The sequence below is a fragment of the Eptesicus fuscus genome, chromosome 22, assembly GCF_027574615.1.
Source record: "Eptesicus fuscus isolate TK198812 chromosome 22, DD_ASM_mEF_20220401, whole genome shotgun sequence".
Lineage (NCBI taxonomy): Eukaryota > Metazoa > Chordata > Mammalia > Chiroptera > Vespertilionidae > Eptesicus > Eptesicus fuscus.
In genome coordinates, this window is record NC_072494.1 from 1,009,026 (window position 1) to 1,023,523 (window position 14,498).

General features: G+C 53.5%; 1 protein-coding gene across 2 annotated transcripts in view; it reads right to left on the reverse strand.

Annotated features, from left to right (window-relative positions):
• CARMIL1 (capping protein regulator and myosin 1 linker 1) overlaps window positions 1-14,498 on the reverse strand; it is a 74,150-nt gene that overhangs the window by 28,985 nt on the left and 30,667 nt on the right. For both annotated transcript variants that reach the window (XM_054711517.1, XM_028153948.2), the window contains exons 6-18: window positions 14,044-14,141; window positions 13,689-13,759; window positions 13,264-13,337; window positions 13,063-13,138; window positions 10,908-10,996; window positions 9,286-9,380; window positions 8,612-8,698; window positions 4,795-4,898; window positions 3,990-4,067; window positions 3,819-3,895; window positions 3,010-3,114; window positions 2,308-2,377; window positions 709-790 (exon numbers count right to left, since the gene is read on the reverse strand). In XM_054711517.1, the coding sequence (XP_054567492.1) occupies window positions 709-790; window positions 2,308-2,377; window positions 3,010-3,114; window positions 3,819-3,895; window positions 3,990-4,067; window positions 4,795-4,898; window positions 8,612-8,698; window positions 9,286-9,380; window positions 10,908-10,996; window positions 13,063-13,138; window positions 13,264-13,337; window positions 13,689-13,759; window positions 14,044-14,141 (1,106 nt within the window). The remainder of the gene's footprint in view (window positions 1-708; window positions 791-2,307; window positions 2,378-3,009; window positions 3,115-3,818; window positions 3,896-3,989; window positions 4,068-4,794; window positions 4,899-8,611; window positions 8,699-9,285; window positions 9,381-10,907; window positions 10,997-13,062; window positions 13,139-13,263; window positions 13,338-13,688; window positions 13,760-14,043; window positions 14,142-14,498) is intronic.

Consider the following 14,498-nt stretch of genomic DNA (forward strand, 5'->3'; position numbering starts at 1 on the left):
ATTCTCCAGTCCCTTGCACAGTCCGTGGGGGAATGAGGCCAGCGGGTGCGAGTGGAGAGCGGCCGGTGGCTCCCATCTCCCGTCTTGGTGAGGGACGCAGCGCTCCCCGCCCGTTAGAACGGTGTCTGTGCAAACCGAACAGGTGCCCACGCACAGGCTGCGAACATCCGCGGGAACACGCCGGGAACACGCTCCGGATACACACGCCAGGGCTCAACCTGACCTCCCTCCACCAAGAGCCCAAGAGGCTGGCCTCAGCTCTCCCTCTGATGGGCCTGAGGTTTAACTGGCTTTTGTGTCTGTTCTGCGTGTGTGTTGTTGTTAATCCTTCCCCAAGGACATTTTCCCATTGATTTTTAGAGAGAATGGGTGGGAGGGAGAGAGACAGAGAGGGAGACATCGATGTGAGAAAGACATTATCGATTGGTTGCCTCCCGTAAGCGCCTAACCAGGGCCAGGGATCGAGTCGGCAACCCAGGTACCCAGGTACGTGCCCTTGACTGGAATCGAACCCGGGACCCTCAGTCCGAGAGCAGGTGCTCTACCCACTGAGCCACACCGGCCAGGGCTGAGCTGACGTTTTCCTTTCCTGCCCTGACCTTGCACTGTGGCTCTAGGCCCAGCTCAGTGAGACTTGGGCACAGGTTTGTCCCATAAATAAGCTCCACTGGCAAATGGAAGAGGCCCTCCTCCCCCGCGGCCGCTCACCGTTGTCGGAGATGTCCAAGCTGGTGATGTTGTGGATCTCGGCAATGCAGCCCTCCAACACCTGTGCGCCCCCTGACCTCAGCTAGACAGACAGACGGACACAAGGCAGTCACCCGGGAGGCGTAGCCAAAACCTCAGACACAGGCGATGCGTCTTAAACTCGGCACCAAAGAACAAGTCCAACTTAGAAACGTCACCGACACGACCCGGGCGGTGGGGAGCAGCACTAGTCTCTGCCGCCATCGCCCTCCCACTTCACATCAACCACAACCTTCAGCAAAGCAGCAACGCAGCGGCACATCCCCACTAGGGGGCGTGCAGGAGGCGGCTCATCGATGTTCCTCTCTCATCGATGTTTCTAACTCTCTATCCCTCTCCCTTCCTCTCTGTAAAAACCAATAAAATATATATTTTTAAAAAGAATAAAAACATAAAGTTAAGTATTTTCTAGTGTCTTTTTAAATTTGTGCAAAAACGTTGACTTACGCTAGACTGGAAGCTAGAAAACAACAGGTTCTTCACAACAGAGTTTGGGAAGCCCGGCTCCAAGTCCCAGCTCGGAAACACCCCCATGAACGTGTGCACAGACGTGTCAGAGTTAAAGCAAGAAGTAATTTGGGCAAACACGTCAAAGAAACTTCACTTGACCTTCAGAGCATGAAAAAGAACTGTGCGTCCGAGAATCTAAACCAAGTGCCTAAGTCTTGACAGTTCTGTTACTTGCTGTTGGTGACTTCTCTGTTGAGAAGTGAATTTTTTACAAGAAAACCTCTACTTTCTATAAAGAGCAATGAAAACATTTCATTTACAAATATGGGACCTCCAGGTGACATGTGAGCGCTCGACGCCATTTATTTTATAAATACTCTTAACTAGATACCACCTGTGGCCTTTCCCCATAAAAGTGACATTTTCCAATTGCCAAACAGAATCCAAGCTATCGACCAGGCCAGTGAGCGGCTACGGAGTACTTACACAGAGGCCCAGCTACCGGAAGCCGAGGAGAGAAAACAAAACGGTTATCGCTGTGAGTCGACTGAGAATCAAAGAGCTCACGTCTCTATCGATATACAATTTAAACTGGCGAAGAGTCGGAAACAGACACTTCCAACTCAAATGTGTTCCCGAGACAAAACTCAGACACGTGAATAGAAAGCAACGCCTCTCCAGGAACCAGGACACGGCCTCACTCCCCGGCTATCGAGGCCGGAACGCCCCCCCCGCCCCCCGCCCCCGGCTGCAGCTCCCCCTTTAACAGTGACCGCTCTCCCGGGCTGCGAGTGAAAGCCCTTTAAATGCACGTGCCTTCTCCCTCACGTGCGCCAGGTTCAAGCGCGTGGCGCCCCGTGGTCCCTGCAGGAAAGCTGCGAGACCACTGTGTCTCTATTTCAGCCGCTCAGCAAAAAATGGGATTTTTTTTTTTTAATCATGAAAAGCCCACATGGATGCTTGGTGATGGGGACCCATGGTGTTTGGATCAAACCCACAAAACAGAACCCGGACCTTCCCTGACGCCCTTCCCTACTTTGGTGATGCTGGAGCCACAGACTCAGCTCTTCCCAGGAAAACAGGCGAACGGGCAGCCGCGGGCGTCCTTACCTCACAGCTGCTGAGGTCGAGGGAGACCGCCTTCAGGTTGCGGTTGCTGGTCAGGCTGAGCAGCAGCGCCCTGCGGAGGGAACAGGCCAGGCCACGCGTCTGGGCAGGGCAGGTCGGTGCACCCCGAATGGAGCCCAGAGGAGGGCGCGGGCACCCGGCCAGCACCACCACCACCTCCCTGCTGACAATGACTCTGCTGCCCCGGCCGGCGGCTCAGTGATTAGAGGGTCGCCCTCCACTCCAAAAGGTGGTGGGTTTGATTCCCTGGGCACATACCCGGGTTGCAGGTTCAATCCCTGGTCGGGGCATGTAAGGGAGGCAACAGATGGATGTTCAATCTTTTTTTCTCTCTCTCTCTTCCTCACTCCCTCTCTCCCTCCCTTCCACTCAGTGCGCCCGGCCGGTGTGGCTCAGCGGTTGAGCATCGACCTATGAACCAGGAGGTCCCGGGTTCGATTACCTGTTGGAGCACATGCCCGGGTTGCAAGCTTGATCCCCAGTGTGGGGCATGTGGAGGCAGCCGATCAATGGTGCTCTCTCATTGATGTTTCTCTCCCTCTCCCTTCCTCTCTGAAATCAAGATGTATTAAAAGAGAATCATTTCCCTCTGTGCCCTGAAGTGAAAAGACACCCCGGCCCCAGCACGCTGACACCCACCAGCAGGACTAGAAAAGCTGCGGAGAAAACGCGCGAACCACTCACTTTAAGGGCTCGGGCGCCAGCTTGGTGCCCGAGAGGTTGATGTGCGTCAGCGCCAGGGAACTGCTGAAAAACTGCCTGAAGGAGGGCGGCACCTCCTTCCCTTTCCTGGAAGACAGACACGGTCACCTGGGGTCACCTGGGGCCACCCCTGCAAGTCAGCACCCCACTCCCAAAAGGGCAAACACATGTCCACAGACTCTGAAGTAACCCACAATCAGTGATCTCTTCAGTAGGAATTTAAAGATAAAATAAAGAAAAAAAATGACCCGGCCAGTGTGGCTCAGAGGTTGAATTGACCTATGAACCAGGAGGTCATGGTTCAATTCCCTGTCAGAGCACAGGCCCGGGTTGCAGGCTGGATCCCCAGTGTGGGGCGTGCAGGAGGCCGTCGATCCATGATCCTCTCTCACCATTGACATTTCTATCCCTCCCTCCCTTCCCCCTCCTCTCTGAAACAAATAAAGAGCCTATTTTTTTAAAAGAAAATAAACAAAATGTCCGTAAGCTAATTAAGTTAATAAAAGGAAGGACGTCAGAGAAGCTGAGCCATCCGTGAAGCCCTGCCTGGGCCAGAGCGCCTGTCCCAAGTGAGACACCATCCTCGCTCAGTTCACGGAGGCCGGACTCACGGACAAGAGCATCCGACGCGGGGGAGAGACTGGGACACCTGACCTCTCCGGGCCTGGTGTGCTTAGAGATCGGCGACTTCAGGCCGTCTCCTTCCTTCCCAAGAAACATCCGCCCGTTACCACTGAGCCACCACGTGACACGTTTCCCTGAAAGAGCGCGCCCGCAGCACGCGGTCCTACCGGTGAGAGAAGACGGTCCGGGAGAGGTTGAGCACGGCCAGGTACTGCAGGCAGCCTCGGAGCAGAGCCGCGCACACCTGGGGGACAAGGGAGGATGTCTGGGGCCGGGTCCGAGGGGCGTCTATCAGTGAGAAAGCCCTCGGAACCTGCCCAGCAACAGAAAGCCATTACCATGTCCAGGGCGCACTCGGTGCTGGATAGATCCAGGTGTGTAAGGGCGTTGGGCTGGGCCAGAAAACTGTACATGGGCTTGAAATCAAAAACAAGCAGCAAACATATTAGGATCTAGAAACACACACACACACACACACACACACACACACACTCTGCAAGTTAATACTTCAAAATCAATTTGCCCAAATATCCCAGTCTTCCTCCAGTTTTCCCAAGTAGCAGAGTTTTATGTCATTACGTTATCTCCCTTGAGAGAAAAATCAGTAAATAAATAAAAATCCAAAGAGTAATTAAAATTATGTGTCAGCAAAATCAAGGCTGGATGGAAACTTGGCCTCAGCTCCCGTTGCTGCACGTGACCTCGTTGCCTGGTTAGCTCCCTGTTCATCGTTCCAGAATGGCTGACGACCTCGACAAAGAGCCACCTGGGGAATCCCTTCCGGGAGCAGGTCAGGACCTCGAATGTGAACCTGAACCCCAGGACAGTCTCAGACTCCCCTCCCTCTGTCCAACGCAATGACCTTTCCCTCCCTGGTGGCCGCCCCATCCAACGAGAGCCATCCACAGTCCTGTGCAGCTAAGACACGGCGGGTTTCGGGGGTCGCAGACCTAACGCCTCCCCTCACCCCTGCGCGACTTTAATGAAGGAAGGCTCTGAAATTCCCTATAAAACACCTCCCAAGCTCAGGACGAAACGAGGCGAAGGCGCCCCGCTCAAGGAGACGTGGGCCACGAGCTGGAAAGCCCGTCAGACGCTCCCCAGGCTCGCAGGGCGCAGCGCCGGGCCGGGGCGGGCACCCACCGAGAGGTCGTCTCCGCGAAGGGTGTTCCCTGAGAGGTCCAGGTGCGTGAGGGCGGTGGCGGTCAGCGGGTTGGCACTGAGTGACTGAGAAAGGCAGTTCACCCCTGAAACAGCGAGAAGATTTGGCTCAATGTCCAGGAAACAAAATGAGATCTAGGCCCGGCCGGCGTGGCTCAGTGGTTGAGCGTTGACCTATGAACCAGGAGGTCAGGGTTTGAGTCACGGTCAGGGCACATGCCTGGGTGGCGGGCTCCATCCCCAGTGGGGGGTGTGCGGGAGGCAGCTGATCAGTGATCCTCTCTCATCACTGATGTCTCTCTCTCCCTCCCCCTTCCTCTCTGAAGTCAATAAAATATAAAAAAAGGAAGGAAAGGAAACCAAGGGGGTCTTAGGGGGCAGAGGGCCACATGAAGGGAGAGCCGGTCTGGGAGGCAGGCCTGCGAGCTGGGCGGGGGCTCCAGTATGCCCTCCTTGTCATGGCACAGGGTCTGGGAGGGGTCATCACCAATGGGGAGCCCAGAACATTCTGCTCACTCGCTGGGGTCAGTAGAGGTCAGACAGAGAATCGTCATGGTTCTTCAGATCACAGGACATGGGCTATTACAAAACATTTTGTGTTTTTACTAAAATTCCAAGATTCTCATTGTGTAATTTGGAAATATGGCTATTTCTAAATTGAGTATACTTTTCAAAATATATATATACTAGAAGCCCAGTGCATGATTGAATCATGCACGTGTAGGGTCCCCTACATGCTTTTCGCTTTCGATCGCGAAAGCTGGGTGCCTGTCTGATGGTGCACCAGGCCTTTCGGAAGCCTCCAGCGCGGCGGAGGCTTCCGAAAGGCCTGGTGCCGGAGCGGACAGGCACCCAGCTCCCCGGCTTTTGATGGTCCTCGGCCGGACGTGAGCTCGCTGCCCCAGAGGCCCCTTCTGTTCCGCAGCACAGCCATGGCGCAGACGCTGAGCCCAATCGGCTACCCCGGCCACCCTGAGTCCCGCCCCCTGTGCCTCCCACTGGCCCAATCGTGGGTGTAGCGGAGTGATGGTAATTTACATATTACCATTTTATTAAGTAGGATTTGATCGGCTGCCTTCTGCACACCCCACACTGGGGATCGAGCCCAGGGACTGGGGATGGAGCCAGCAACCCGGGCATGTGCCCTGACAAGGAATCGAACCGTAACCTCCTGGTTCATAGGTCAACGCTCAAACATGAAGCCATGCCTGCTGGGCTAAATTGGATGCACTTTTATAGATGACGTTGTTTCTAATTTTGCAGTAAAATGATTGACCATCCCAGGCTGTCCCTGAAGAGACAAAGGGGGTTTGTCCTTTGCCTCGGCCAGGTTAAGGGACAGGGCCAGGCTCGCTCCACTCGGAGAGAAGAGCTGGGAGTTATAAGCAAGCGGCTCCGGGGTGTCGATCAAGTCCCGCAGCCACTGCTAGCCGAGTCCGCCCTTGGGCGCGCAGAGGAGACGGGAGCAGAGAAATACTTGACTGGAGTTCAGGGAGGAATGACGCGGCCACACTCATGAAGTGCGCACGAAATGCTTCCACAAGGCTGGGTCGGGTCCATGTAACAGGCCCACCCTGTGCCCTCAGACAGACCCAGAAGCTCATGTCCAGGATGAGGTCAGTGCTACTCAAGGGTTCACTGGGACAGACCCTCAGATCCTGAAGGACAGCCCCGCGTCCGGCATGGGCTCCAGGACCCCGGGCACCGTCTCAGCCTCCCGCAGCCGGGCCAGCAAGAGGCAGTGAGAGCAGGACGAGCAGCGATGCCAGACGAGAGCCTGGCCGTGAGGGGCGCAGGTCTGACGAGTCTGTCAGATAAGGAAACCTGCAAGGCCGACAGAGAGCTTGCCGTCGGGAGGCAACACCTGCGATGTTTAAACGGTGGGGAACGTCCGGCCCGCGGGCCATAGAAGTCCCGAGGAATCATCTGGCCTGGCTCTGTCCACGCGTCAGGGGCGAGTTAATTAAATAACTTGACCAAACAGAGCAGGCTAATTTTTAAGTTGGTCATTTTGTACGGCCCACTAATGATGTTAAAAACATCCAAATGGGCCCGGCTGGCTTGGCTCAGAGGTTGAGCATTGACCTATGAACCAGGAGGTCATGGTTCGGTTCCGGGTCAGCGCACATGCGGGCTCAATCCCCAGTGTGGGGCGTGCAGGAGGCAGCTGATCAGTGATTCTCTCTCATCACTGATGTCTCTATTTCTCTCTCCCTCTCCTTTCCTCTCTGAAATCAATAAAAATAAAATTAAAATAAAAAAATAAATATCCACATGGCCTCTGGCAGACAGAAGGTCCCGCCTGCGGAAATGGCCAGCCTCCAGCAGCCCGCCCTGTTGCTGGGACCGTTCATTTATGTCCCATAACGGAACAACTGAGTCCAAAACACACAGAGAACCCCAGACTCTCAACAAGAAAATCATCAAAACCATGTCCTCAGTGAGGCCTGACAAACCTAACAAACACATTCCAAAAAGGAACAGGTCGGATTGGTCTCCACCGCACAACGCCCCCTTGGCTGGCGCCAGCGCTTGGCGGGCAGCCAACATCTGCCCAGACTCGGGGAGCCTCGCGCCGTGTCAAGCCGCTGGCCGGAACAAGGCTCCCCGCCCCCTCCTGAGGCCCCTCCACGGGAGGCCGTGTTCCTGGGCACAGGAGCAGCAGGAAATCCAAAAACACAGGATGGAAGAAGCCAGGCCGCTCCCAGCCTGCACTGAGCACAGATCTCCACGCAGGATACGGCGCCCAGCGGGCCGGGCGCTCCTGAGTTAGCGCTGGAGGCTTTGCAGCTGGAGCGAGGGGGCAGATGGCCCGTGCCGAAGCCTAGCAGCCAGCAGGACAGGCACCAGGAGCCTGAGAACCATCCTCCCGCCAACATCGGAGGGGCGGCGTGGGGAGGTGAAAACAATCTTTCTTGAATTAGGGAGCTCTGGTTATCCGTCTTTTCCCGGAATTGAAATATAAATACCAGTCAAATTGCACAAAAAGCTTACGAGGACCAATTCATCTGAGTTATTTTGAAGCTGCAAGAACAAGGAACGCTTTTTAAAACTGTTTTGTCAGGCTGGCATGACTCAATGGTTGAACGTCTACCTATGAACCAGGAGGTCACGGTTCGATTCCTGGTCAGGGCACATGCCTGGGTTGTGGGCTCGATCCCCAGTGTGGGGCGTGCAGGAGGCAGCCGGTCCATGATTCTCTCTCATCACTGATGTTTCTACTCCTCTCTCCCTCTCCCTTCCTCTCTGAAATCAATAAAAAACTATCTTTAAAAACATATAAACAGGGAGACTGCTGCGGATACGGCAGCCGTGCTGAAGCGTTGGAGAAGTGGTCAGAGACACTCAGGAAGGAAAGGAAAGTTGGAGAAGTGCATATGCACATCAACATCTGGTCTAGACGTTTTGAAAATGAAATGGCTTTCCATAAACACTGCCACTATAATTAGTCCAAGTGTGTACACACCTGGATTTTACTTTCTTTTATTAGTCTTTTAATCCTCACCCGAGGGTATGTTTTTATTGATTTTTAGAGATCGAGGAAGGAAGGGGAGAGAGAGAAACATGGATTGGTTGCCTCCCATATGTGCCCCAACCAGGGACTGAACCCAAAACCCAGGTATGTGCCCTGACTGGGAATTGAACCCGCAACCTTGTGGTGTACGGGACGGCGCTCCAACCGAGCCACCTGGCCGGGCGCTAATACATATATTTAAATGTAGACATATGAGTAATAATTCTAACTATTTAAGGTAGAGAACATCACAGACAGACATAAAGTTAATAAGATATACAGTACCTTTAGGTGACAATGAGGTTTTAGATAAATTTAAATGTTTTAATCCCTTTGGGAGTTTGGCAAATTGAACACTTAAAGAGGACACACCTGAGAAAGGAAAAGAAAAGGGGATCATGAGACTTCTCAAGTGCTCGGAACGGCACATTTGTGCAAACTTGCTTCTGAGTTTTTCAATAAATCCTCAACAATGTCCCCTCGATGTAGAGTTCTGTAAGTATTTTCGACTCCGTTGGATTTCCTGTGGAATTCCCAGCCACCTGCTCAGGGACGGCCAGCAATGGTATTTCCACCGAGGGGTTAGGAGCCAGGAGCCAAGGAGAGCAAAAGCAGCCCTTAGAACGTAACACAGCCCGCCGGAGCGGCTCAGGGGTTGAGCGTCGACCTATGAACCAGGAGGTCAGGGTTCGATCCCCAGTCAGGGCACAGGCCCGGGTCACGGGCTCGATCCCCAGTGTGGGGCGTGCAGGAGGCAGCCGATCCATGATGCTCTCTCCTCACTGATGTTCCTATCTCTCTCTCCATCTCCTGTCCTCTCTGAAATCAACAAAAATGTATTTAAAAAAGAAGACCGTAATCACAGCTCAGCCAGGTCTGCTCCCCATTCCCCGTGCCTGGCTGCAGTGACCTCCCCACTCTGCTCATGGCCGGCAGCGCGGGTCCGAGACTCCAGGTACCTCGGTCCTCCAGCGCGTTGCCAGCGAGGTTGATGGTGTGCAGTCCCGAGCCGGGGTTATGTGCGAGCGCACTGGCCAGTTTCTGTGCAAACTCTCTGCAGACAAACACAACAGTGAGAGGAACGACCACCAAGTGCAGAACGGCTCAGACCTCAGGGCTGGAACAGCTGGAGGAACAGCTGGAGGCAAAGCGACAGATGCTTTCTTCCCAGTGGAACTCACGTGCTGCGTATTTCTTAGCGCCCAATCCATTTCCCACATGAGGTATAAATCCTCATCAGAGAACCTGCAGTCACACCCAACATGGTTCATTTTGATGGCCAAAGCCTCATTCCGAAGCAGAGAAAATCCTGTCATTGCCCATTAAAGACACATTTCAGGCCTGGCCAGCTGGCTCAGTGGTTGAGCATCAAGCTAGAGACCAGGAGATGACAGTCTGATTCCCGGTCAGGGCACATGCCCGGGTTGTGGGCTCGATCCCCAGTGTTGGGTGTGCTGGATCAATGATTCTCTCTCATCATTGATGTTTCAGTCTCTCTCCCCCCTCTTCCTTCCTCTCTGAAATCAATAGAAATATCTTCTATGTATATAAAATGTATGCCAAGTGTCTCCGCGGGAGTTCGATCCGCTTGCTATGATGCACTGACCACCGGGGTGGCACGGAACAGAAGAAGGCCCCAGCCTGCAGCCGGAAGGCCCCGATTGGCCCCGATTGGCCCCGATTGGCCCTGATCGCCGGCCAGGCCTAGGGACCCTATCCATGCACGAATTTTGTGCACCGGGCTTTAGTATATATTGTAAGAAAGACACATTTCAGGACACTGTTGATAGTATGCGTCGGCCCCTCCATAACGTGGAGCAGCACCCACAAATGTAGACCCAGCTGTTCTAATTGTGGAGTTTAAAGGCTGCAATTGCCAGCACCTTACTTTAATGAAAATTAAAATCGCTATTTTAGATGTGTTTCACTTAAAATAACACACTGAGGGCTGTGATTATGAAACCGCCACCCCTCCTCACTTAGCAATGGAGTCCGTGTTCCAGCAGATTCCAGCTCCCACACGTCCCCCACAGGCCTGGGTCCGGATCTCGGAACCACAAGGTGCAGACGACATAAGTGTGAATCGGAAAAGGGAGGCCAATAGCCAAACCGACCAAAGCAAAGTGGTAAAACAGCCTGCAGTCGGCTGTTCCTACAACCAGCGTCAGTGACACGGGTCACCACCAGCCCCCAGAACACGAAAGATGCTTCCTAAGCACTTTCCATAGCGACCTCACTGGCCTAGAGCTGTAATTTCATAAGGAAGGTGCTAATGTTATGTCCATTTCAGAGATGCAGAGACGGAGGCACAGAGCCCAAACAAACTGCCCAAGGCCACAAGGTGTCTGGCTCAAGGACCCACACACCAGGCACCACCAAACACATCCATGACACAACGGCAAATGACGTTATGAAATCTGTGACCTCCGTGGCAATGCTAGGGATTCTGGGAACTTTTTTAAGAAGGGAAAAGAGGATGTTCTCTATGGGAGGAGCCCACCTTTTCGTTTTAACTGTATCTTTAGAGGAAATGGCAAGATGTTCCAAAGCCACAGAGTCCCATGTGCAGGGAAATACTCACATTCTCAGTCCAGCGTTTTCCAACACCAACTCTTCCAGCCGACTGGACCTGCTCACCACCCTCAGGATCTGCTCACAGACATCGGAGGACTGCAACACAACACACGCGTTAGCCGCGCCGCACACCTGCCACCAAGCTCGTGTCACTGTTACAGCCTTCGCAACACTGTAACGACGTCAACCGTTCGTGCACACATGCGTTCATTCTGGAAAGCTAACGGAGCCCCATCACGAGGAAGGTCCTTCCTGGGGAGACAGTGACATAAAGGACAACGTCCCCGCCGTAAAGAGTGGACCACCAGCAGGGCACTCAGACAAGAGAACACACAATACGGTAGAACAATAAACAGGCCTTTTTGGTCACGGTCTGGGCACACAGAGGTACAGCTCACCCAGTCCTGGGAAAACAAAAAGAATTCCCAAAGAAAATGACACGCAAAAGGGAGAATAAAAACTAAAGGGCAGTGATGATGGTGGTGATTATGATGGTGGCGATGGCGATGGTGGTGGTGAGGATGATGAGGATGATGGTGGTGATGGTGGTGGTGAGGATGATGAGGATGGTGGTGATGATGGTGATGGTGGTGATGGTGGTGGTGGTGGTGGTGGTGATGGTGATGATGATGGTGGTGTTGGTGGTGGTGGTGATGGTGGTGAGGATGGTGAGGAGGATGGTGATGGTGGTAATGGTAGTGATGATGGTGGTGGTGGTGGTGGTGATGATGAGGGTGGTGGTGGTGGTAAATGGTGTGACTGTGTTTAAATTTCTAAACGCCTCTCAGTAACCTGCCAAGTAGTTATACTGCTATGCACACTCATTCACTCAACAAACTAACTTGACACCCATTTATGAAACCAATTTGAATGAGTAGCTAATATGAGCCACATACTCTGATGGCACTGGGTAGCAATGAGTAAGATCTGAGCTCCAACTCGCTCCCAATAACAGGTACACAGGAAGCTGGGGCCCTGAAGGTCAGGTAGCATATCTAAGGTCACAGGGCCTTGTACTAAGTCAGAATCTGAAAACCGGGTTTGCGTTTCTAAGCCCACACTCTTTTCTTACACTCACTGCCTCTTAAGGAGCCCCAATAAGTTCACAGCCATGTTCCGACTGACAATGCCTTAGGTCACTCACCCCCAGGCCAATCCACAGACTCAGTGGCCTGTCCACTAGCTAACGTCCAATCTCCACTTTCCTCAGATGTACGTCTCAATCCAAACCCTACTATGAAAATCTTTTTTTTTTTTTTTTATCCTCACCCGAGGATATTTTTCCATTGATTTTTTAGAGAGAGCGGAAGAGAGAGGGAAAGACAGAGAGAAACATCCATGTGAGAGAAACACATCAATTGGTTGCCTCCTGCACAAGCCCCGACCAGGGCCCGGGCCAGGGGGGAGCCCGCAACCGAGGTACATGCACTTGACCAGAACCAAACCCGGAACCCTTTGGTCCACAGGCCGAAGCTCTATCCACTGCGTCACACTGGCCAGGCTCTATGGAAATCTTAAACCACAAGTTCCTATGACCTCTGAGAGTTGGAGGCTGGAATGAAAGAATCGCCATTGAAATACCTAAGTTATCTCCTGCCTAAAAGAGCGCAGCAGCAGAAAGCTAGCTCTCAGAGGAGCACCTTCCACGTGGCTTGCCTGGAACCTGGGGAAAAACCAAACAGACCAGAAGTGGCTCCCCCAGCCCTATAAAAACTAATCAATTCCTCTTAGATTTTATTCTGCTCACGTACAAAGGTGCCCCTCAAGTCGTCTGGAATATCCATGCTGCCTCTCGTAACTCTACCAGGTGTAACAGTTCCCTAAATTCCTAGGAAGGGCTGCTTCATGGAGGCGACAGGATGCTAAGTCTGCTCTCTGTGCAGGCGTCACCTGAGTCGTTTTTGCCAACAGGAGTGGGCACCTAAGGCCACACTCCCTATGTTTTTCTTGCCTGATTCGTCCAAATCGCCCGAAGCAGCTGAAAATGCAAAGCATCTCACAAAAGAGAAAATGTTATACAGAACCCTCCTGGGAACAAGTTCCCCAAGAAATAAACATGTAGGCAGCGTGCCAGTATGGCAGGAAACAACTCTGCTTTCTGACTATCGGCAGGTGTTTGAAACCCAGCTCCCCGGGCACCAGACGCTCATCTCCCCACTCACCAGCCGGAGGTCCTTGGAGGACAGCTTGGAGAACCACTGGTTGTATTCCAGGGCAGCGATGATGGGGATCAGGTCCCTGGGAGCAGGAATCACAAAGCCCGCGCTCTTACAACAGCCAAGATCCCCGCCATCAGGGCCCCCGGCTCAGCAGCCGTGCGGCTCTGGCTCCGAGCTGGAGGGAGAGTGGAAGGAGGCCCTCACCTGTGGTCCAGGTGACTGAAGTCCTGCAGGTTCAGCTCCCGGGTGTCCTGGGTCAGATAGATCGTGTCCACATCCTGTTGGAAACACAGCGCAGTCGGGTGAACAGTCCGCGTCGGTGGCGGGGGAGCAAGAGAGACGCAGAGGCAGACAAGGACGCGGGGGTGGGGGTGGGGGTTCGTATGTGATCTGAGCAAGGAAGACTGTGAGCAACAACAAAGGGCGGGGAAACAGAGAAACAAGCAGACAGACACTGAAATAGTCTCTGTGAGTGTGTGTGTGTGTGTGTGTGTGTGTGTGAATGTGTGGTGTGTCTGTGTGTGTGTATTGGTGGTGTGTCTGTATGTCTGTGTGTCTGTGAGTGACTGTGTAAATGTGAACAGGTGTGTGTGCATGTGAGTGTGCACACTGCACACAGGTACACTCACCCACTGCACTTCCTCCCTGTATGGGAAGCCCAGCCAGTCGCAGACACAGGCATACATCTGAGAAAACCCGCCTGGAAAAGAAACAGAAACGGGACAGGTTTTCAGGGAAGCGACTGTGAAGTTGAAACTTAAAAGCTCCCACGCGACCGACGCTCCTTCTCTGCTTGGGAACCAGGACGCCCTCGTGCGGGCGGGCAGGCGGCGGGCGTGGGGTGTGTAGAGCTTAAGTACAGCCTCTGTCCACCGCCCACCAATTACAGCTCCCCACTGACTGTGCCCACCATGCGCACTGGGCTAGACCTCACAGCCTGGCGGGGCCTCCTCGCAGCCTGAGCGCCGGTGGGAATGTGCTCACCACAGGGGCCCTGCTCGGCCGCCGGCTGGCTGTCCCACTCGGCCTGCAGGCTGGCCAGCCGCTCCGACGGCTCCATGGACACCCTCTTCATGATTTTCCTGAAGGATCACAAGGAGGAACGTCAGAAATCAAGTGTTTCGGACAGACTGCACGCAGAAATCTATTTTGTGAGAAGCCTTTATTTTATTTTTCAATATATTTTCATTGATTTCAGAAAGGAAGGGAAAGAGAAACATCAGTGATGAGAGTGATGAGAGAGAATCATGGATCGGCTGCCTCCTCACACCCCCCATTGAGGATCGACCCTACAACCGGCATGTGCCCTTGACCGGGATTGAGCCTGGGACCCTTCACTCTGCAGGCCGACGCTCTATCCGCTGAGCCTGCTAGGGAGCCACACGTGTCTGCGTTTTCTGCACAAACCATGTTCTCCTCATCACTTCACAACTGGGCAT